Here is a 24,196-nt window from a genome sequence, read left to right on the forward strand (position 1 = left end):
GCTACCCACATTCAGAGGAAGGACTGCAGGAGAGGAAACATATAAGAAAAACAACTGCTTGAACGCATGGGTCGGGGTGGGCATGATTGAGAGTGTGGACTCGAAACTACCACACCAACGCAACTACCAACAATTTGGAAATTGGTCTTGATCAAGGGCACATGACAAAACTAGTGGAAATGCGCATCCGCCATGGGTGGGGGGGGTGTAGGAGGGGGGGTTGAAGGGGAAAGGTGGAGCATGAATCATGTAACCATGTTAAAAATGAATATTAATAAATGTTAAAAAAATGAATTTTAATAAATGTTTTTAAAAAAATAAAAAATATATATTGCTTTTCCCCTAACTTCTTTAAACTGCAACCAGAAATCTTAATGTTATTTGTAATTGTCATTATCTTTCACATAATTATTAATTACTTCTAAGGCTTATTATTTAACCTATTAATTACTTAGGATTTCATTATTAAATCTCCAGTGAGGTCTGTGTATTATTTTGTGCTCTCAAACTGATTATTATTTTTTAAACTCTTACCTTCTGGCTTGGAACCAATACTCTGTATTGGTTCCAAGGCAGAAGAGTGGTAAGGGCTAGGCAATAGAGGTTAAGTGACTTGCCCAGGGTCACACAGCTGGGAAGTGTCTGAGGCCAGATTTGAACCTAGCACCTCCCTCTAGGCCTGGCTTTTAATCCACTGAGCTACCCAGCTGTCCCCTCAAACTGATTATTTTTATCATGTTATGGTCTATAAAAGATGTCATCACTATTTCTTCCTCTAAGTTTATTTGCAATCTTTCTATGCCTTAGTATGTGGTAAATTTCTGTAAATGTCTCATCTGATAATACTTTCACTTTTTAATTGAAAATGAGCTAAGAAATAAATATTATACCACGTTCTTTTGGAGAAAGTAGGATAATACATTTAGGATACAAGCAGACAATTATACAACAGAGTTTAAGAATCCATATAATAAGATAGGAAGTCCTAGATTTGAATTTGGCCTCAGACACTTCTTATCTGTGTGAACATGTGCAAATCACTTAACCTCCATTGCCTAACCCTTACTGCTCTTCTGCCTTGGAACCAATACATAATATTGATTCTAAGACAGAAGGTAAGGGCATTATATGAATATATTTTTATATACATACACAAGAAAAAACCACAAAGGGAATTGTAGGATTATGGAGCTATGTTAGGGCACACAGGAGACCAGATTCCTTACAAATAACCCAGTAAATTTCTAAAACTATACCAGAAAGATGATAAATAAAACTGAAAAGAATTCGCTATAAATGCCTATATTCGACAAGGATTGTACAAAAACACTACCATAATCAGAAATATTGTGCAGAGGCAAGATAGAGTAGGTAAAAGGTTAAAGTGCCAAATAATTCCATCACAGCAAGAGACAAGAGAGGAACTATACTGAGTATGGGCATCCAAAAAGCCTCATCTGAGGAAGGGCAAGGTCCCAAAACGAAGTCCAAGAAGCCATTCCCACACAAGCATTCAAGTTCACTAGCCTTGAACCATAGTATAAAAATGGGCCATTGAAGAAAGAATTAAATATCAATTGGAAACCAAATTATTTAATCCTTAAGAATTGGTAAGTCAAAGAATAAATCATAGAAACATTAGAAAAATTAATCAAAGAAAATGACAACAGAGACAATATAATAAAACTTAAAAAATAGGCATAGTAATGCACCATTGTTAAAGATATGAATCAATACAGCAGTTCTGGAAAGCAAATTAGAATTATCAACCCAAAGTCACCAACCAGGAGTTTTAAACTTTTTTATTTTGTATCCTGAAACATTTATCTTTCTGCCCTTTGGCAGTCTGGTGAAGCTAGAACATTCTCAAAAAAAAAAATTTTTTTTTTAATGTATGTTACATAGAAATGCACAAAATAAAAAGGAAGCTAAATATATTAAAATACAGTTTATCTATCTATCTATCTATCTATCTATCTATCTATCTATCTATCTATCTATCTATCTATCTATCTTACTATCTATCTATCTTATCTATCTCTCTGTCAACAAATTCAAGTATTCACAGAGAACTCAATCAATCAGTAAACATGTATTAAGTACTGTGCCCTGACTGTGCTAAGTACTGGGGATACAAATTAGAAAAAGAAAGACAATCCCTAGCCTCAAGGAGTTTACAATCTAATAGGGGACATAACATGCAAGCAAATATACACAAAGTAAACCATATATAGGATAAATAGGAAATAATTAACAGAGGAAAGGCACTGGAATTAAGTAGTTGGAAAAGACTTCAGTAAAAGGCAGGAATTTAGGTGAGACCTAAAGGAAACAAGAAAGGTCAATAGTCCTAGCAGATGAGGAAAAGCATTCCAGGCATGGGGGATAGTCCAAGAAAATTTCCAGAGCTGACAATGGAGTATCTTATATGTGAAACAGAAAGGAGGCCAGTGTCACTGGATTAAAGATTAAATGTAAAGGAGTAAAGTGTAAGAAGACTGGAAAAGTACAAGGGGGGGGCGAGGACTTTGAATGCATTTTATATTTGATTCTGTAGGCAGCCACTGGAATTTACTGAGTGGGGTGATGGGAAGATTAGACCTGTCCTTTAGAAAAATCATTTTAGTGGATGAATGGAGGTTGGATAAGAATGAGGAAAGACTTAAGACAGGTAGCCCACAAAGCAGAATGATGAGGGCCTGCACTACAGTGGTGGCAATGTTAGAAAGAAGGAGGCTTACTCAAGAGATGTTGCAAAGGTGAAATTAAGAGGTCTTAGAAGGGACCACACACAGGGGATACATGTCAATCAATCAATCAATCAATCAGTAAACATTTTAAAGCACTGTGCTAAGGGTGAGGGGATAGAAAAAGGGGCTAAAGAGAGTCCTTGCCCTCAAGTTCCATTTTAGCTCTAAAATTAAATGTTCTAAGGTCTCCTCCAACATTAGCCTTATATGCTTCAAGTACTCTTTCACCTATGTGCTGTGATTCTAATGATAGGCTCTAATAAAACATTTTTTGTTCAGTGAGTCTTTAGGGAAATCTTTCTGGATAAATGAAAAAATAGCAACTGAATTTCAGATCATGGTTCCTTCTTCTACAACATGCTACCTAGACAAGGAAATTTTCTCACTGAGGAAATTAAATTTAAAGTGTTTAATCAGTCAGTACACTAGTCTATGACTTCCTGAGTTTTCTTCTGTTCAATAGTACCCTACCACTGCACAGAAGTTGATCATGTCTCCTCCCATTCTCAGATATGTTTTAGGGAATATTTGACTAAAATATTCAGGGCCTTAGTAGAGGAGTCAAAGAAAAGACAAAACTTTAAAACCTTGAATATATTAAATTTCCATAGCATTACCAAATCTTAAAAGGTATAAGGGACCTCAAAGGTTATCAAGTCCAAATCATATAGAATAGAGAATAATATCATCTAACACACATCTCACATTAGACAACAACTTTTGTTTAATATGGTCTGTGATTGGGGTGCCATTCACTTATTTTTGCATTATTTATTTTATTTTTTAATATAAATTTTCATTGTGTTTTAACGCTGCCTAAATTTTCCTCTAAATTGTTTTCTCCCCTGTACCCACCCCAATAGCCATCCCATAAAAAAAAAGAAAAATTTTAAAATAAGTGGAAAAAACTCTGCAAAAATGAATAATTCATTGAAAACATTTGGCAAAATGTGCAATGTTGCATATCCATGGACCTATAGCTTAGGGCCAAGCTTGTTTTTTGTAATTTTCAGCATCCATTTTTAATTGTTTTAGTGCTTAGATAAATATACATACATATATGAGATAAACAAAAATGTTTTAGCTATGCAAATAACAAAATGAGAAAGTTTTAAAATCTAAAATTAAAAAGTTAAAGTTTGATGCAAATTTCTTCTTAATCCTGGAAATGCTAAGGAAGAATTAAGTCAATTTCAATTCAAAATTCAATTTTAAATCAATTTAAGAATTTTTGGTCTCTAAGTAACATTAATAACTCTGCCCCTAAAATATTCATGGAAGAAAAAAGTCTCTTAGTTTCTAGAAATATTCAAATGACCTAGAGATGAAATACTAAAAAATTTCATGAACTCTTTTCTTTCTCCAGAATCCATCTAATCAGTATGATTTAATCACAATGAAACTCCAAGCTCAGTTCTGTATTCATTCAGTTGTGCATTCTAGAGGACAAAAAAAGTAAAGAGCCATATTTAAATGATATGACTTCTAATTCAGTTTCTTAAGGTAACATGTAATTATAAAGACATTATATTTCTTAAAATGAAGGAAATTTGTAGTTAAGTAACAGGTCTCTGTCTTCTAAACCTTTCCCAATCTCTTTTCTGCAGCTCTCAAAGCATTCTAGAGGACAAAAAAAGTAAAGAGCCATATTTAAATGATATGACTTCTAATTATACATCTCTCTATATTATCAATTAATGTTAGGTAAAGATTATTATTTTATACAAAAAACAAAAATTAGTAAAAAGCATTAGAAATATGGTTAAAAATCTGGGAGAGAAACAGATCAAAATGAAGAAAATAATGAGTTCCACATTGCATGTTTCAGTGATTAATTCAGTTTCTTAAGGTAACATGTAATTATAAAGACATTATATTTCTTAAAATGAAGGAAATTTGTAGTTAAGTAACAGGTCTCTGGCTTCTACACCTTTCCCAATCTTTTCTGCAGCTCTCAAATCAGATAAGTCATACCTCCCTCATTCTTATTTTATTTTGAGTTACATTTGCACATGGCCCTGCTCTCAACAATGAATGTTGGCCAACTGTTAAGTTTTATATCAACTTTCGATATGTTTATTTAAGGAATATTTAGAGGTTTTTCTCTTTAAGAATCAAAGGAATAAATTTTTAATAATGGAGTTTTCAGGTATTATAATAAGTCACAGTGCCAGTAGCAAGCTGTAACAAAATTCTATCTCTTTAATAATCTCCCAGTAAATGCTATGTCACAGAGGAATAAAAACTAAAACTTGTTCAGAGGAATGGAAAGAGAAATGGTAAACATAGAAGTTATTAATGATGACTTGCACATGAGTGGCATAAAAGATATCAATAAGGACCTGTATAAGCTCAAAAGGAAGTAGACCAATTACATTAAAAACAAAAAAACAATAGACATCTCAAGTGTTGTATTGGTATACACAGAGACATAGAAAGAATGAGGAAAAAGTCTCTAGCAGATCGAATGATAAGGCATGAAAAGTTGCACAAGTGAAATATGCACAAGTGAAAGCAATGATGTCAATGAAATCATCAAAGTAAAAAAGTAAATGACTGGCAGTAAAAGCAATCACTAGGGAAGAGAAACTTCCCACTGCCCTTTATAGGAATTTATAAGCAGTGCCAGTTTGATCTACAGTGCTAGATCATGTATTAAGAACAGAGGATACAAAAGAATGAAAAAGCCAGTCTTCGCTCTTAGGAAGTTCAGGCTAATGAGGAGAGAACATGAAAATTATATAAAGCAAAATATAGACAAGAAAAATTAGAGATAATCAACAGAGGGAAAGAATTAGCATTAAGGGAGTGACAGAATTGAGTTAAAAAGAAATAAATAGTTTTTCTGGAACTAACATAATAATACTAACAATTATTAAGGAAACAGTATGTTTTGGGGTATTTTTCTGGTAACTAATGATATTCATACCAGTGGCCTTACCAGTCAGTAGCTGTGGTTCTTGGAAGGTAGTAGAACATACTTTACATGTCCACTGACTGGACTCTGAATCAACAGGAACACTGCTTTCTGCAGTGCTGGCTAAAGGCCTCTCCCTCCCCCCCCAAAAAAGTGAACAGTAATCAATTAATCCTACAATGAAGCCACACACAGTGCAGATAATACTCATATGAACTGACACCTCGTAATTTCTAATAAATACATATACCAATTTGCCAGTGAAATTCTAGAATTAGATAAGTTAAATTTGAATGAATTTAAATTCATCCATAATCATCCCCTTAAAATTTTCAGCATGCGGGTAGTACATAAAAATGAGAGAAGTGACCTCTGAGAAGGCATTTTTCTGAGCTACAAAGAGCAATATAAGAGCTCTGTCCACTTTAGGGGATGTCTGAATCATGGCTGTTAAACTGTGAAAATTACTGATCTTCAGAGTCAGCTACTGGTACACTTCCTTGTTAAATCTTCTTTTGTAAGAGTGCTGTATTTGGTGATTTAGGTGAGATTCTATTCCCTTCTCTGTCATATTCCATTCTAAACACATAGGAATCTGAGAAAAAGTAAGATGTATGTGTAAGAGAGAGAGAGAGAGAGAGAGAGACAGACCGAGACCCTTTACATACACATATCAGGCTTTTTGTTATATTTGTCACAGCTTTTTGGTATTTTTGCTATTAAGAAAGAATGATAGGCATACTGTATGTCTTGGCATTATAAGAAATCTCTTAACCAGTGTTGCGAACTTGGCTTGGTAAATACTCAAAGCTTTAGGGCTCTAAAGACACTAGAAATCAAGATTAACCTCATCTTTCTGCTGTTCCAGTTCTCTATGGCAGACACATTTAAGCAATAAGTGAGAAGGCAGTATAGCATGGAGGAGATAATATTAAATTTAGAACCAAAGGACTTAGGTTCAAAGCTTAACTCTGTTAATTATTATTTACTGGTCTCAACTTATTGGGCCTTGTATTCCTTACTTGTAAAATGAAATGCTGAACTAGATGACTCTAAGATTCCTTACAACTCTAAATCTTTGATACTCTTAGCTTTCTATCTTATTTTTAATTTCATCTGTTTAACCATAGGACATAGCTTAGAACTGCTCTCCCAATATCATAGTATTCCAGATGTAATTCTATAGAATTTGTTAATATTTACAAAGAAAAGTACTTGGTAGTAAATGAACATAGTTCAGGATGATATATTTTCTAAATCTAAAAAAGCTATGACCTATCATTCTCTTTGGTCTTTTTTTAAAGTACATGAAAGAAAAGTCATAATTAAAATATTGTAAAACTTATTCTGCATGCAGTTAGCTAAATAGTGTTGTTTTTAAATCAAAGGGCTTACTTTATCGTGTCTATCCTACCTCTACAAATCTGATCCCTGGCTATTTAAAGCTTTTCCTTCATTTAAGATTCAGCTCAGATACCATCTCTTCCCTAAGATTTCAGGCATGTTATGCACTATTATTCTAATTTAGAACATATATTCAGACATAACTTCTGCCAAACTATAAGCTCTTTGAGAGTAAGAAAGATGACATTTTTTGCATGTATTCCCCTCAGTTGTGAAAGAAAGACATCATTTGCATATACTTTGTTAACTGAATGAATGAATATACTAAGCTAAGCTAGGTGCTGTACATCTGAATATCATTCAACTCAAGTTCAACAAATTTAAAACATTGTCTTGCAAGCTTGGCAAATAAATTAATCAAATCTTTACCCCAAATCGGTTTTTCCTGACCACTAAATGACATCATAATTCTCCTGGTTGTCCAAACAAATTCTGAAGGAATCTTTCATTCTTCCCTAACCTCTACCTCCCATATCAAATTAGCTGCCAGCTATCATTCTCCTCCTTTCTACTATTACTGCCACAAGCCTTTCTTGCCTGAATATTTTTCCTCTTTATCTTGTAATAACCATAGGATTATGGATTTAGAACTAGAAGACCACAAAACATCACTGAATTTAATATTCTTATTTTAAAGATGAGGAAACTGAGGCCCAGGCAGTTAAATAACTCACTCAGGAGTATACAGTTGATATCTGTGGAGAGATTCAAATAAGATCTTTCTCACTCCAGTTTCAGTATTCTATCCACAATACCATGTTGCCTGTGATCTCCTAGTCCTAAAGGTTTCCCTCTCCAATCCATTAAGTAGGAAAATCTTCTTAAAGCACACCTTTGATCCTATACTGACACTACTTTACTCCTGCCTTTTTAGAGAATATGCTTCTGTTGAAGAACAGAAGGGCAGTTATTGGAGTTTCAGATAGCCAGAGAGGAACATTTTAGAAGGCAAAAATGCCTATAGAAATCAGCATTTATAGGTATGCAAATATTGGATTGCAAAAGGATAAAAAAAAGCAAAAATTCATTTTAAGTCAAATTTTATCTTTAGATGACTAAAATTTAGACTTAGAAGTCTGACAAAGGAACGTTCTTATTATTAAATCACTCTTGCTTCTCTTAGGTAAATGAATGATTTACTTTTCACTTATCATTGAACAATTTTTTTTTTAATTTTAAAACCCTTACCTTCCGTCTTAGAATCAATACTGTGTATTGGTTCTAAGGTAGAAGAGTGGTAAGGGCTAGGCAATGGAGGTTAAATGACTTGCCCAGGGTCACACAGCTAGGAAGTGTCTGAGAACAGATTTGAACCCAGGATATCCTGTCTCTGGGCCTGGCTCTCAATCCATTAAGCCACCTAGTTGCCACCTGAACAATTTGCTTTTCACAAATTCTAAGCTTGGGAAAATTGAAAGGTTGCCCCAAAGTGAACTCATTATCTTTCCAGATAAATGCTTCCCAATACCTATTATGGTTTTTTATTTTAAAATTTAACTTATTTTTTTTACAATATTTTTCCATGTTTACATGATTCATTTTCTTTCTCTCCCCTCTTTCCTCCCCATTCCCAGAGGTGACAAGCAATTCCACTGGGTTGTACAAATGTTGTCAGTTAATATCTATTTCCATAGTATTCATTTTTGCTACAGAGTGATTTTTTTTAAAGATGAGTCCCCAAATCACATATTGAAATGATAATTGTGATGTAGGAGTAATTAGCTTAGTTAGAAATGCAGTGTAGTCAGATAGAGAATTTAAAGAAGATTTGAAACATGAGGATGCTTTAAGAGATTTCTATGGAATCCTGAGGAGGTCAGAGATAGAGAATTTTTGGAGGGTGCCTTGAGGACATCAGTTGAGTAATAGCTGCTCCATCTTTTTCTGGGAGAGAGATTGAGAGGGTGGTTGTTTTTGACTTTGCTCTCAAACCAGCCTTGGAGATTTTGTGGAAGACTTACAACATTTAAATCTGATCTAAAATTGACAAAGCTGTTTGGATCAGAGAACAAGAGAGCTTACTGAGCTGCTACTCAGAGTTCCTCTGGGACCACCAGAAAACAGCTGCTTGGAGAAACAACTTCCAACTCAGATGATCAGACTTGATCTTTAGCTGGAGGGAAAGGAGGATCTCTAACATTAAGTTAATATTTTGTTTTTGGAAACAGGTTTAGTAAGATAGAATTATAGGTTAGTTAGTCAGTGTAGATATAGGAAGGATTACCATTTCATAATCATTGAAGAATTCTTGTGAGGGAAAGATTTTGGTGGGAAACATATAGAATTATTAGTTAATAGGGAATCCTTTATAAATACGCACTTTACTTCCTTTTGCTTTCCATTTATATGATTATTTAATAGTTAAAATAAGTACGTTTTTTTGATAACTTGTCTGAAAAAGATTTTTCTACAACTGCCTGGTGGCCATATTTTTTCCAACGATCAATTTTGAGAACCTGTTCACACTAGATACAACTACTGGTATCATCAATATACCAATAACTAATTAGGGTCAATAACACTTTACAACAGTTGACAAGCCACATTTTAGGATAAGAACCAAGAAACTACTATTTATATTTTCAAAAAAAGTCATAAATCAGATATATACAGGCAGGCAGTTATCAGCTGACAGAATTTTCAGGTGCAATCCAACTTCAGCTCCAAGGAGAGTTCCAAAGGGTTGCTTCAATCAATCAATCAATCAATCAATTAGTGTCTGTCTGTCTGTCTGTCTGTCTCTCTCTCTCTGTAAAAACTTACACAGAGCAGGGTCTGCAGTGACTCTGGGTATTCGTAGAGATGTAGATTGCCTTATTTTTAAACATGGGGAATCTTACACAACTATTCAATGAGATGATTCCAGTTAACATCAAAGGAATACTTATGACTGATTCCATATACCAGCTGCTGACCTTATCACTAATAGACAATATATACCGAACCCCATTATTAAGTATAGTACTACTGGCACTGGTTTAAATTAGGATGGGTTTTTACAGCATCCTAAATATATATATTAACATCATGAAAGAGAAGACAGATCAGGGAAAATGAAAGGGATATCAAAATGAAATATTTAGTGATGATGGTAAATGGAGGTAGGGCATGAACTGGCATTATTAAAACAACAACTTACTATGACCAATAATGTTGGGAACAAAATTGCATTAACTAAACTTGAGCAGGAGATAGCAGAACTGGAGCATGCTGTGGGAGGTTTCTTCCCACTGCATGAAGTCCCAGTACTCACAGAGGATAGACAGCTCTTTAGTGGAAAACACCAAAAAGGCTTCACCCAGATATCAAGAATTAAAAAAAAACAAAACAACGCTCTCATTAGAGGAAGAGCCTGTCGCAGTAATCCGCAAACTTGAGAAAATAATCAAATCGCATGACCCAGAATATCTGGACATGGAGGTCATGCTAGATGAATTACTGACCAAAAGAGAAAAAGCAAAAATTATGTCAGAAGCAGCAGAGTGGCCCAAACTTCCCCCTCAATGAGACATGAATATTCCTGCACAATATGAGGCATTCGTAAAAGCAAGGATGGCTTTATTTGAGACTATGAAAAAGTATTCTAATAGACTCAGGGCCTGGACCAAATTTGAGCAGGTTAGGCAGGAAGCTGGGGAAACGCCCTCAATGTTCATGGACAGGCTTATTGACCTAGGTGAATGTTATTTGTCTTTGGACATACCCAAAGATGGGGACATTAAATATCTTTGCAGATAATTTGCACAGAACTCCTGCAAGGTGATCAGGCAGTACTTCCAACAGCACTGTCCAGAATGGTCAGAATTGACTCTTGATGAAATCAAGAGAGTGGCTACCTATATATTTCAAGGGCACAAAGATAAGCATGAATTTGAACATAATGAAATAATAAGAGAACCTCAGGCAGGAAATGAAAGATCCAAAATTGCAATTGAAGAAGGAAAAACAGGACAAAACTATCGTGGCTCTAATGAAGCAATATAGGCAGCAAAGAAAATATAATGGCCAACAGAGGAGTGCTAGCAGTCAGGGTCCCATATGTGACTACTGTGGAAAATCTGGGCACTTCATGAGAGAATGCAGGTCCTAGGGGCAGGTGAACAGGTAAAATGGCTTCTTCCCAAATTGATTTAGAGGCAATGGCAATTTGTATAAGGGAAATAAGAGTTTATGACAGGGGATTCTATGGCAATAGTTATCAGGGATTAGAGGTTATGGGTTCCCAAATGCGTTCTGATATGAGTACTAAGACAGGAGGGATTATCCAACTGACTATGATAGATTTTATCAGGGGTCTGCACAAGCAGAAGACCTGGTAACAATGCAAATGTATATTAAGAACGGAGATAGGCCCAAGTACTCCCAAATGCTCAGTGATAACTTGAAGCAGGACACATGGGGGAAGTGCATTATGAACTTTTTACCGGGGAAGAGGACTAGGTAATGAAGGGCACAATAAGGAGATGACAATAAAGGACATGATGTTGAAGAAATATTAGATGTAAAAGATGTAGAAGTGAATAAATTGAAGTGAATAAATTGGGGAATGAAGGACAGAAAAATGACTTTAGGTTTCCTGATTCAACTATAATGAGTCCTGTTATCCCGGTCCACACCCCATCTCAAAGCACAGAACCCTATGTCACCCTGAAAGTGGGAAATGCACTGTACGACTATCTTTTGGACACCAGAGTCTCTAAATCAATGCTAAAGAAGTCACCTGACAGGTTGTTGATGGTGTGGGATCTATGAAGGTTGTGGGAATCTCAGGGAAACCATTAAAAGTGAAAATTTTACCAACCCATATGGTGTCCCTCAATTCTTTGAGCATAAAGTATTCCTTCCTGCTCACTCAAATTCACCAGTGAAAAAGAAGAGATCTGTTGCCCAAACTCAGAGCTACCATCATATGCACACCAAAAGGGGACATTTCTCTACAGCTACCAGAAAAATCTTTGGAGCTTTCTCCTATATTGTTTTTGGAAAGTCTAGATCCTGAGATAGAGAAGCTACAAATATATGAGATCCCCACAGATATTCCAGAAGGTCTGTTGGGCCGTGTCATCTACGGGCGTGGGCCTACTGAAGTCATCAATGCTTGTGCATGTCTAAACCAAAGATGGTCCAGCTCCATGTATTCCACCATATCCACTGTCAAAAGAAACTATAGACAAGCCATCAAAGAACTCCCTAAGAAAAAAATCACCAGAACCTGATGGATTCAAAAGTGAATTCTATCAGACATTCAAAGAGCAACTAATCCCAATACTATACAAATTATTTGATATGATAAGCAAAGAGGGAGTCCTACCAAATTCCTTTTATGACACAAATATGGTACTGATTCCAAAGCCAGGTAGACCAAAAACAGAGAAAGAAAACTATAGACCAATCTCCCTAATGAACATAGATGCAAAAATGTTAAATAGAATATTAGCAAAGAGACTCCAGCAAGTAATTAAGAAGATCATCCACCATGATCAGGTGGGATTCATACCAGGAATGCAAGGATGGTTCAACATTAGGAAAACCATCCACATAATTGACCATATCAACAGTCTAACAAACAAAAATCACATGATTATCTCAACAGATGCAGAAAAAGCCTTTGACAAAATACAGAATCCATTCCTATTGTTATGATTAAAAATGATGAGGGCCTTTCTTTGATCCGATTTTTCCCTGCACCTTCTCAGGGAATGAGCCATTAAACGATAGCCAATCTTAGGTGCTTCACTAGGAATTTAAGTTGAGGGGACCCATGTCCTCTAAAGTTTTAGAAAAGACTGGGACTAGAGGACTCAAACACCAATTTCCAAGCCCTAAAGTATTGGCATAGAACTCTGCAATCCATGCATATCTTTTAGTCAAGTCTCTGACCATGTGGCTCGGCACTTCTCCTGGAATCAGAGAGGCATTAAATCACAATCCCATAGTCTCAGGCTCAGGCTCAGGTATTTGCATTGAGCTTATTTCGCTGTAGAATCAAAAAAAAAGAAATCATGATTATATATGTATTTCCAGTACAAGATGAGAAAAAGGAAAAATCAATTGCTCTAATTAAAAAAATGTTTTAAAAATCAAATATATATATATATATATATACATATATATATATATATATAGCTTAGAACTAGAAGGGTTTTGTTACCCAAAAATGAGATTTTCTGTGAGAGAAAGTGGGTTTTACAAAATAGCAGATTCACAATGTACATTCAAATAGAGTACCATATTTCTAATAACACATTTTTAAAACAATAAACAATGATGTTCAAAAAATCATATACTTTTTACAACTTTTAAACCTTGGCTAAGGGTTTCTCAACAAATTCTATTACTGTTTCCATATAAAAACTTGATATTAAAAAAAAAAAAACCTTCTGGTCTAAATTATCCTCAAGAATTCTAGACCCTTCTGATAAAAGAGGCTAAAACATAGACTAATATAAATATATATATAAGACAACAATTCTTCACAATAAAATATATAAAGCTTATCCTTTAAGACCACAATTCTTTAAAATAAATACATAAAAACCTTATCATTTATACAGAAGGGTACTAAGCATCTAAAGTAAATTTTTAAAAGACCTCTCATAAAATTACAATTTAAATCTCAAGGCAAGCACCAAACTCTCCAAGGCTGAACACAAGGAAGACAATTTAAAATGTGTAACTTTCAAATGGTACAAGAATATAGCATTGTTTATGATTACAGTAAAAATGAAACCTGAAATAAATTAGGAAATATAATGAGTATCAGATAACAAGCTGGTCAAAACCTCTTACCAGTTCTAATTTTTTTTTCCCATTATTTTGGAGTTACAATAAAATCAAAAACAGAATTAATCTAGCAGCCACAAACTACATTAACTTAAAATGATTCAGTGCAACAGGAAAATCAATGAAATAAGCAAGATTAATTTACAAAACTAATTAGCAAAATACTGTAAGATACAGTCTCTCTAAAGCAGAAATAAAACTCATTCAGTTCCAAGGTTAAAAAGTTCACCCCTTGTTCAATTTAAGGTTCTTTTGATTGAATTCTGCTGAGTTTAAGGAGTTTTTCTATAATCAATCTTTGCTCTCAGTTCAAAGTTCTGAGCAGGTATGGGGGTGAATAGGCCATGCGGCCCGATTAAGGGTAAATGCTAGGTCCACGTGGTGTCGGGTCATGGGCTCAGGGCTAGAGAAAAATTTAGGTCAGTTTTGTAGAAAATACCACGTGTAGAGCTTGTGGGGGTGCAGGTTGCCTAAATTAGGACTTTAGAGAAACACCTGGAAGGCTAGAAATAGGGAGAAAACGGAATATACTTCCCAAATTCTTTAGCGGTAGAGTTGAAGCTGAAACTCGGCGTTTGGCAAGTCAGGGTGGAGGTCACTTCTTGGAAATCTCAGGATTCCGGATTCACAGAAATGGAGTCAGGAAAAGCGGCGGAGATCACAGGGACTGGAATGCTGGCAGGCTTGTAGTCAGGAAGCGGTAGGAATGGAGATCAGGTCAGGAGTCAGGAGATCAGTGGCAGAGACACACTGGCTGGGCTCTGGCATTTTTAGTTTAAAGCCAAAACCCAGAATCGGCTGGCCTTACCTCCCAAGGTGGTTTGGGCTGGACTGGCTGGCTGAGTCCCGCCTGAGGCAAAAATGTGCTGTTGCTTTTAGCAAAAGCATGGCAAGGAAAGCCACTTTCCTTTTTTAAAAAAGTGCTCAAAAGAGCTGAGCCAGGCCAAAAAGAAAGCATGGCTATCGTTAGGCTATCTGGAAGATTAAGAGTTTGAATTTCGACCTTCTGGTTCTCCAAACTACATTGAAAAGTATAGGAATAGAAGGACCTTTCCTAAAAATAATAAACAGTATATACCTAAAACCATCAACAAGCATTATATGCAATGGGGATAAATTAGAAGCCTTCCCAATAAGATCAGGAGTGAAACAAGGATGCCCATTATCTCCTCTATTATTCAACATAGTACTAGAAACACTAGCAGTAGCAATTAGAGAAGAAAAAGAAATTGAAGGTATCAAAATAGGCAATGAGGAGACTAAGCTATCACTCTTTGCAGATGATATGATGGTATACTTAAAAAATCCTAGAGAATCAACTAAGAAGCTTGTAGAAATAATCAACAACTTTAGCAAAGTTGCAGGATACAAAATAAATGCACATAAATCATCAGCATTTCTATATATTTCCAACACATTAGAGCAGCAAGAGGTAGAAAGAGAAGCACCATTTAAAATCACCCTAGACAATATAAAATACTTGGGAATCTATCTACCAAAACCAACACAGCAATTATACGAAAACAACTACAAAACACTTTCCAAACAAATAAAACTGGATCTCAACAATTGGAAAGCCATTAATTGTTCATGGGTAGGACGAGCTAACATAATAAAAATGAACATTCTACCCAAATTAATTTATCTATTTAGCGCCATACCTATCAAATTACCAAAAAACTTCTTTACTGAATTAGGAAAACTTACAACAACGTCATGTGGAATAACTAAAGATCAAGAATATCAAGGGAAATAATGGGAAAAAATGTGAAGGAAGGGGGCCTAGCAGTACCAGATATTAAACTATACTATAAAGCAGCAGTCATCAAAACAATATGGTACTGGCTAAGAGACAGAAGGGAGGATCAGTGGAATAGACTTGGGGTAAATGACATTAGCAAGACAGTGTATGATAAACCCAAAGAGCCCAACTTTGGGGACATGAATCCACTATTTGACAAAAACTGCTCAGAAATTTGGAAAACAATATGGGAGAGATTAGGTTTAGATCAACATCTCACCCCCTACACCAAGATAAATTCAGAATGGGTGAATGACTTGAATATAAAGAGGGAAACTATAAACATGTTAAGTGAACACAGAATAGTATACTTGTCAGATCTCTGGGAAAGGAAAGACTTTAAAACCAAGCAAGAGTTAGAGAAAATTACAAAATGTAAATTAAATGGTTTTGATTATATTAAACTAAAAAGTTTTTGTACAAACAAAAACAATGTAGTCAAAATCAGAAGGGAAACAACAAATTGGGAAAAAATCTTTATAACGAAAAACTCTGACAGGGGTCTAATCACTCAAATATACAAGGAGTTAAAGCAATTGTATAAAAAATCAAGCCATTCCCCAATTGATAAATGGGCAAGAGACATGAATAGGCAATTTTCAGGTAAAGAAATCAAAAGTATCAATAAGCACATGAGAAAGTGTTCTAAATCTCTAATAATTAGAGAAATGCAAATCAAAACAACTCTGAGGTATCACCTCACACCTAGCAGATTGGCTAAAATGAAAGAAGGGGAGGGTAATGAATGCTGGAGGGGATGTGGCAAAATTGGGACATTGATGCATTGCTGGTGGAGTTGTGAACTGATCCAACCATTCTGGCTGGCAATTTGGAACTATGCTCAAAGGGCTATAAAAGACTGCCTGCTATTTGATCCAGCCATAGCATTGTTGGGTTTGTACCCCAAAGAGATCATAGATAAACAGACTTGTACAAAAATATTTATAGCTGTACTTTTTGTGGTGGCAAAGAACTGGAAAAGGAGGTTATGTCCTTCAATTGGGGAATGGCTGAAGAAATTGTGGTATATGTTGGTGATGGAATACTATTGCGCTCAAAGGAATAATAAACTGGAGGAATTCCGTGTGAACTGGAAAGACCTCCAGGAACTGATGTATTGTGCTAAAAGGAATAATAAACTGGAGGAGTTCCAGGCGAACTGTAGAGACCTCCAGGAACAGATGCAGAGTGAAAGGAGCAGAGCCAGAAGAACATTGTACACAGAGCCTCATATACTATGGTAAAATCGAATACAATGGACTTCTGTACCAGCAGAAAGCAATGACACAGGACAGCTCTGAGGGATTTATGGTAAAGAACGCTACCCACATTCAGAGGAAGAACTACAGGAGAGGAAACATATAAGAAAAACAAAAGTTTGAATGCATGGGCTGAGGAGGACATGATTGGGGATGTGGACTCGAAACTACCACATCAATGCAAATATCAACAATTTGGAAATAGGTCTTGAACAAGGACACATGTTAAAACCAGTGGAAATGTGTGTCGGCTATGGGTGGGGGGACAGTGGAGTGTGAAGGGGAAAGTAGGAGCTTGAATCATGTAACCATGTTAAAAATGAATATTAATAAATGATTTTAAAAAAAGAAGGAAAAAGAAACTATAGAAGGAATAACACCAATTAGCAAATCGTTAATCAAACAAAACATCATAGTGCCCTGCATATCTTTATATAACATTCCAATCTTATCAGTCAAAAAACCTAAATCTATTCATTCAGACAAGATCTGAGTGCCATAAATAATCACATAGTCAAGCAGCATATAAGAGTCCCGAGTCCAGCCACAATAATATCATCAATTCCCAGCAGTGCAAAATTTTTCATGGTCATAGATTTCTGTTCTGCATTTTTCCCCCATCCCTATCCATGAGGATTCCCAAAAGATCTTTGCTTTCACCTGGAATGGTATTCAATTCTCCTAGAGGCATTTGCCCCAAGGGTACTGCAAAAGTCCTTTGATTTTCTCTCAAATTTTAACTGAGGACCTGGCTTACATACATCATAAAGAAAGCAGGCTAATAATTTTGTTGACGGTCTCCTTCTAGCCTCACCATCTGCCAAAGTGTGCCAAACAGCCAGCAAGCATCTTCTAATTGAATTATTTAAAATCAGACATGAAATTTCTAAGTTCAAGGTGCAATAGTGTTTGCCAAGGGTGAAATATTTAGGCTTTATTCTAACTGAAGGGGTCAGGCATATCTCAGAGAAAAGAATAGCATGCATTCAAAAGCTTATAGCACCAAATACCAAAAAGCAATTAAAAGCAATTCTGGGAGTGACATAATTTTGCAGACAGTGGATACCAGGTTTTGGGGGACCTGGTGAAATCATTAACACAGCTTACAAAAGATAGGGTAACGGAGCCACTAAAATCGACAATGGAACACCTGGATGCAATTTCACAATTGAAGCATGCCATTCTCTTGGCACTGGCTCTGGGCATACCAGATTAGGAGAAGCCATTCATTTTGTATGTTCATGAGAGAAAAAGTGTGGCCTCTGGAGTGCTTACCCAGGTTTTTGGTCTAGTGCAAAAGCCTATTGCATATTATTCTGGGCAACTGGATCCAATAGTTGTGTGGGCTCTACCATGTCTGAGAGGTGTGACAGCAACAGCTCTGTTAGTAATGAAGGTTGTAGACTTAGTTCTGGGGAATCTGCTTACCATCATTTGTCCACATGAAATTGAAGCTCTTTTGCTAAGGCATAAGACTCAAGCCTTTTCAGACCAGAGGCTGTCTAGATATGAGCTAACAATTTTAGGAAATGAGAATGTAAGCCTAAAAAGATGTGGAAACTTGAACCCTGCCACATTGTTACCAGCCTTACCAACTTCTGGAGAACAGCTGCATGAGTGTGCTAACATAGTCCAAATAATTGAGAAACCAAGGGACAATCTCTCTGACAAACCCCTGGAGAATCCAGACTTTATTCTTTTCACAGATAGATCTTCCTTTATGAGAGATGGGGTACAGTACAGAGGAGCAGCAATGTTAACAGAGTTTGAAAAAGTGTGGGGTAGCAGGTTTGCCATCACACCTCAGTGCTGAGACTGCAAAGCTCATTGCAGTCAAGTAAGCTTGTATCATAGCCAAAGACAAGAATGTGACAATTTATACTGATTCTAAGTATGCATTTGGGATCTGTCATGAAGTCAGGAGTCTATGGTTGCAAAGAGGCTTCTTAAAATCCTCTGGAAAAACAGTGGTCAATGCACAAATAATATGTGAACTACTAGCTGCTTTACAACTACCACGGCAGATAGTGATTGTGCAATGCAGAGTGCATACCAAAAACACAGATTTTGTTGCTCAGGGAAACGACAGAGTGGATGCAACTACTAAATTTGCATCAACTAGTGGACCTGAACTATGCTTAAAACTCTCACAAATAACTCCACAAGATCTGGCTACAGCATACAATGACAAAGAAGTACTGAAATGGCAACAAAATTACGAGGTAGAGAACAAAAAATGGTATTTGGGCAGCTTCATATGGAAAACTGATACTGCCAAGAGCTTTTTATATCCAGTTCTGTCAGAGCATCCATAAACAGGGTCATTTTAGTACACAGGGATTGGCTGACATCGAGATTTAAGCGTTGCAGGATACCTCAGACAACTGCAGAACAGAATTAGAGAATTGCAAGAGCTGGGAATACTTGTACAGGCTGGACCAACAGACTTTACATTACATGACTTACATTCAGGTGACATCATGTACATAAAAAATTTTACAAGAACTAGTGTCACTGAACCAGCATGGCTAGGCCCTTTTGATATTCTGCTCACAAAACCTACAGCTATAAAGGTTGCCAGTAAAGATTTGTGGCTGCATTGCTTTCATCAGAAGAAGAGGTTGACATCAGTTGAAGTGGCTGCAGGTGAAGATGGTAAGAAGAGGAAGGGACACAAAAATTCAAAACACAACATAACACAACAACAACACAACAACAACACATGAACAATAGACTGACTTCTAACTAGATTTCTTAAGGACAATGTATTGTTTGCAAAAAACATATTACAACAAAATTGTAACACAATCACATCAAGTGGACAAACTAGCAACTTTCTATGAGATAACAATCAATGAGACACTGGCAGCATACAATTTGCTATCAGGCTAAAGCAGATTAAAGAGCATAAATTGCAGACAAATATTCTGAAGAAAGAACACTGTGCTTTTCCATGGTTTGCATGAAGGGATTAGTTGGTATTTTAGGATATTTACAGTAATGGTGTGTAAGGGAATTCTTTACTCTCTTTTCTGAGTTTACAGTTGTACAAGGGAATTCTTCATTCCCTTTGACTATTTTGAGTTAACACTTGGTTATACAATAACTTAAGTACTCCTACTTAATACCTCTCTAAATTGTGAAGATAGGATTAACTCTCCTTTGTCCACTTTCTGGATGGAAGCAACAAAAGCTTGAACTAGAAAAGTTTGCAAGTCACTTACTACAATGGGTGACAACTCCAGAAACTTGTGAATCCTATGACCAGAGTTGACACCTTGAGAGGCCTTTGATAGGAGTTCATTCCTCCAGAAGGTGAGAACTGTTTCCTACAAACACTGCCCCCTTAGGCAATGCTAGGATCATAAAAGCCATGAATCCTTTGGCTTGAAACAGTCTTGTGGAGATAGTCTGCTAACTGGAGAGTCTTCAAGGGAGCTTTGCTGGAGACTACGGCTTAGAGCTCAGCTTCAACTTGGACTCTGACTCCTGAACTACTTTGTGGGGTGTGTGAAAGATTGACTCCTTTCATAGTTTCTGGCAAGACTAGCTTCCATCTTGGAGAAGGTCCCATGGTTACTCACTACTGTCCTTCCTAGTTGAGAGCTAATTAATCTCTGCCTAGATTAAGATAGGATAGATAACCTTTCTAACCCCCTCAAATTCCTCTTCTTTATTGTTTCTTCTCTATTTGTATATATTTATAAATAAATTTCTGACTCAAGACATAATATTGGTGACCACATAATTTCATAAAATTATTTCCCAGTCATTAAATTTAACCCTTACAATGAGTAAATATGAACACGTTATTAGACGGACATAGTTACCATTGTAATACACACATCATATCACATAGAAATGTTAAAGAGTTCTAGTAGCTACATAGTCTATAGACATATGCTAGTAAAAATAGATAACCGGGGAAGCTGGGTAGCTCAGTGGATTGAGAGTCAGGCCTAGAGACAGGAGGTCCTAGGTTCAAATCCGGCCTCAGCCACTTCCCAGCTGTGTGACCCTGGGCAAGTCACTTGACCCCCATTGCCCACCCTTACCACTCTTCCACCTATGAGACAATACACCGAAGTTAAGGGTTTAAAAAAAAATAGATAACCTACTTAACTTATGAAGATATTACATCCATTCTACAGATCCATTTTATTCACAACAGGGGGGAAATTTTAAATTCTTTAAACAGCTTTCTTTTCTGTATTTATGTATATGTGTACATATGTGTATATATGTGTGTATATGTATATGGAGTTTTGTATTATTCTGTACATAGGTTGTATGTAGTTTTCTTTGTATATATATGGAGTTTTGTATAATTCTGTACAAAGGTTATTTATAGTTTTCATTCTATGCTGTTGTGTTTTTACTTTAGTCAGCAATTGTTTGTGATCATTTTAGAATAGGACTTTTCTTTTCCATAAATAGAATAGGAAAAATTTGCAGTTTTCAGTAGCAAGATGTTTTGAAGGTTTTCTTATCCTTAGGTAAGCATTGGTTTTGTATTAGAATATATAAGGTTTACATTGTTTTTAATTTTTATAAAAGTGGTAAGATTAATGTTGTAGTCTTATCTTTAGTATAGAAGTTTTATGTACTAGAATAGGAAAATTTGTGTTGTTCTGTTTTTTTGTTATTGAATTGATTTGCTTTTGCATTTTGTAACTGTACTTAGATTTGCATTTTGAAAACTTTTCTTTTCTGTCCAAGAATAGGTAAGTTAAGATTAGGGATAGTGGTGATAATAGAATAGTATAAGGTTAAGGAAATAGTTCTATTTGGGAAAAATTATTGGGTTGAGTCATAGAATAGGTAAAAGGTAATTGCATTAATTTGGGAAGAAAATGAATTTTTTCCCAAATTTTGCACAGGAGGGATTATAATCATAATTGTGGTGCAGGAGTAATTAGTTTAGTTAGAAATGCAGTATAGTCAGATAGAGAATTTAAAGAAGATTTGAGGTACTAGGGTGCTTTAAGAGATTTCTATGGAACCCTGAGGAGGCCAGAGATAAGAGAAGTTTTGGAGGGTGCCTTGAGGACATCAGTTGAGTAACAGCTCCTCCATCTTTTTCTAAGAGACTGAGAGTGTGGTGGTTCCTGAGTTTGCTCTCAAATCAGCCTTGGAGATTTTGTGGAAGACTTACAACATTTAAATCTGATCTAAAATTGATGAGCTGTTTGGATCAGAGAACAAAAGAGCTTACTGAGCTGCTACTCAAGAGTTCCTCTGGGACCACCAGAGAACAGCTGCTTGGAGAAACAACTTCCAACTCAGATGATCAGAACTGATCTTTAGCTGGAGGGAAAGAAGGATCTCTATAACATTAAGTTAATATTTTGTTTTTGGAAACAGGTTTAGTAAGATAGAATTATACTTTAGTTAGTCAGTGTAGATATAAGAAGGATTACCATTTCATAATCATTGAAGAATTCCCATGAGGGAAAGATTTTGGTGGGAAACTTATATAGAATTATTAGTAAATATGGAATCCTTTATACATACATATTTTACTTCCCTTTATTTTCCCTTTATGTTCTTATTTAATAGTTAAAATAAGTAAGTTTTTTTGATAACTGGCCTAAAGAAAGATTTTTGTACAACTGCCTGGCAACCATATTTTTTCCAATGGTCAATTTTGAGAACCTGTTCACACCTGATGCAACTATTGGTATCATCAATATACCAATAACTATGAAGGGTCAATAACAGTTTATGACATTACCCATATATACATACAATAAATGATGTCATGTTTTGCTTTTGCATTTCTACTCCCATAGTTCTTTCTCTCAATGTGGATAGCATTCTTTTACATAAGTCCTTCAGGAGTATACTGGCTTGTTGCATTGCTACTAGTAGCAAGGTCTATTACACTGGATTTTTCCACAATTTTTACTTTCGGTGTATAATATTCTTCTGGTTCTGCTTGTTTAACTTTGCATCATTTCATTGAGGTTCTCCCGGTTCATATGGAAAGCCTCCAGATCATCAATCCTTACAGCACAATAGAATTTCATCACCATCATATATACCACAATTTGTTCAGCCATTCCACAATCAATGGACACCGCCCCCCATTTTCCAATTTTTTGCCACCACAAAAAGCATAGCTATGGATGTTTTTGTTTTGGGAAGGTTTGGATATGATTACTTGTTTGTTCTCCTCTGGTGTTTGCTCTGTTGTCTGGATTTTTTCTGTGTAAAAGTTGTCAAGTGTTAAAGGTTTCTTCTTGATCTTTCTCTTCTGGGGTTCCTGATTCTGGCTTGCCATTGTTAGCCCAGCGCCCTCTCAGCTTTATGCTCACGCCCAGGATCTGTCTGCACTCTTTAGGATTCTGAAGTCTCAGCTCTAGTTGTTCCCAGGGTCAAGCCTCCTGGTGGTCCCCTTGCTTGTTCTTCTGCCTGAGGCTCCTTTAACAGTCTCAGGGCGCTGCTTCAACAGTCAAGCACCCCTCTGCACTCGGTCCCCACTCAAGGTCCAAGCCTGCGCTCAGGATCTACCCCTATGTCCCCGCCTTGACCCACACCTGCGTCTGCGCCTTCTCCCACGCCTGCACTCAAAGTCTGTGTTCAAAGTCTGAGCGTTCTTTAGCCTCTTGGGGTCTTAAGTCTTGCTGCTCTCAGGAACAGGCCCTGGTGAGCTGCCAATGACTTTATGGGTGCCCCAAACTTGCTCTAACTCTTTTGCGCTGGCTTTGGCACTGTAGGTGGTGTGGTGGGGGGAGGGGGTTGCTCAGCTCGCATTTTAGTGAGAGCTGTTTCACCCCCTTAGAATAGAAATGCCCCGATTCCACGTACCTTCAATGCAGTGCCATGTTGTGGGGTCCCTTTGTTCGTCTGGAATTGTTTTTATGTCTTCTTGAGGAGTCCTATATGCGTGGGTCAGGAGAGGTCAAGCAGCTGCTTTTTACTCTGCCACCATCTTAACCCGGAAACTGAATATTTTTGTACAAGTATTTCTCATTATTTCTTTGGTGTACAAACCCAGCAGAGATATTGCCAGATCAAAGGGAATGCATTCTTTTAAAGTCCTTTGTGAATAATTCCAAATTGCCTTCCAGAATTGCTGGAATAATTCACCACTCCATCAACAATGCATTAGTGTCCCGATTTTGCCACACTCCCTCCAACATTTATTGTTTTCTTTTACTGTCATATTGGTTAATCTGCTAGGGATGAGGTGGGTACCTCAGCATTGTTTTCATTTGCATTTCTCTAATTATGAGAGATTTAGAATGCTTTTTCATCTGCTTATTGATACTTTTGATTT

At 36.3% G+C, this 24,196-nt stretch overlaps 1 protein-coding gene across 1 annotated transcript in view; it reads right to left on the reverse strand.

Moving 5' to 3' along the window:
* Window positions 1-24,196, reverse strand: part of PRDM15 (PR/SET domain 15) — a 204,593-nt gene that overhangs the window by 136,526 nt on the left and 43,871 nt on the right. Inside the window, exons 5-6 of the mRNA XM_044670316.1 lie at window positions 20,180-20,201; window positions 5,692-5,790 (exon numbers count right to left, since the gene is read on the reverse strand). Of these exons, the coding sequence (XP_044526251.1) occupies window positions 5,692-5,790; window positions 20,180-20,201 (121 nt within the window). The remainder of the gene's footprint in view (window positions 1-5,691; window positions 5,791-20,179; window positions 20,202-24,196) is intronic.

The sequence above is a fragment of the Gracilinanus agilis genome, chromosome 3 (assembly GCF_016433145.1).
Source record: "Gracilinanus agilis isolate LMUSP501 chromosome 3, AgileGrace, whole genome shotgun sequence".
NCBI classification, from domain to species: Eukaryota; Metazoa; Chordata; class Mammalia; order Didelphimorphia; family Didelphidae; genus Gracilinanus; species Gracilinanus agilis.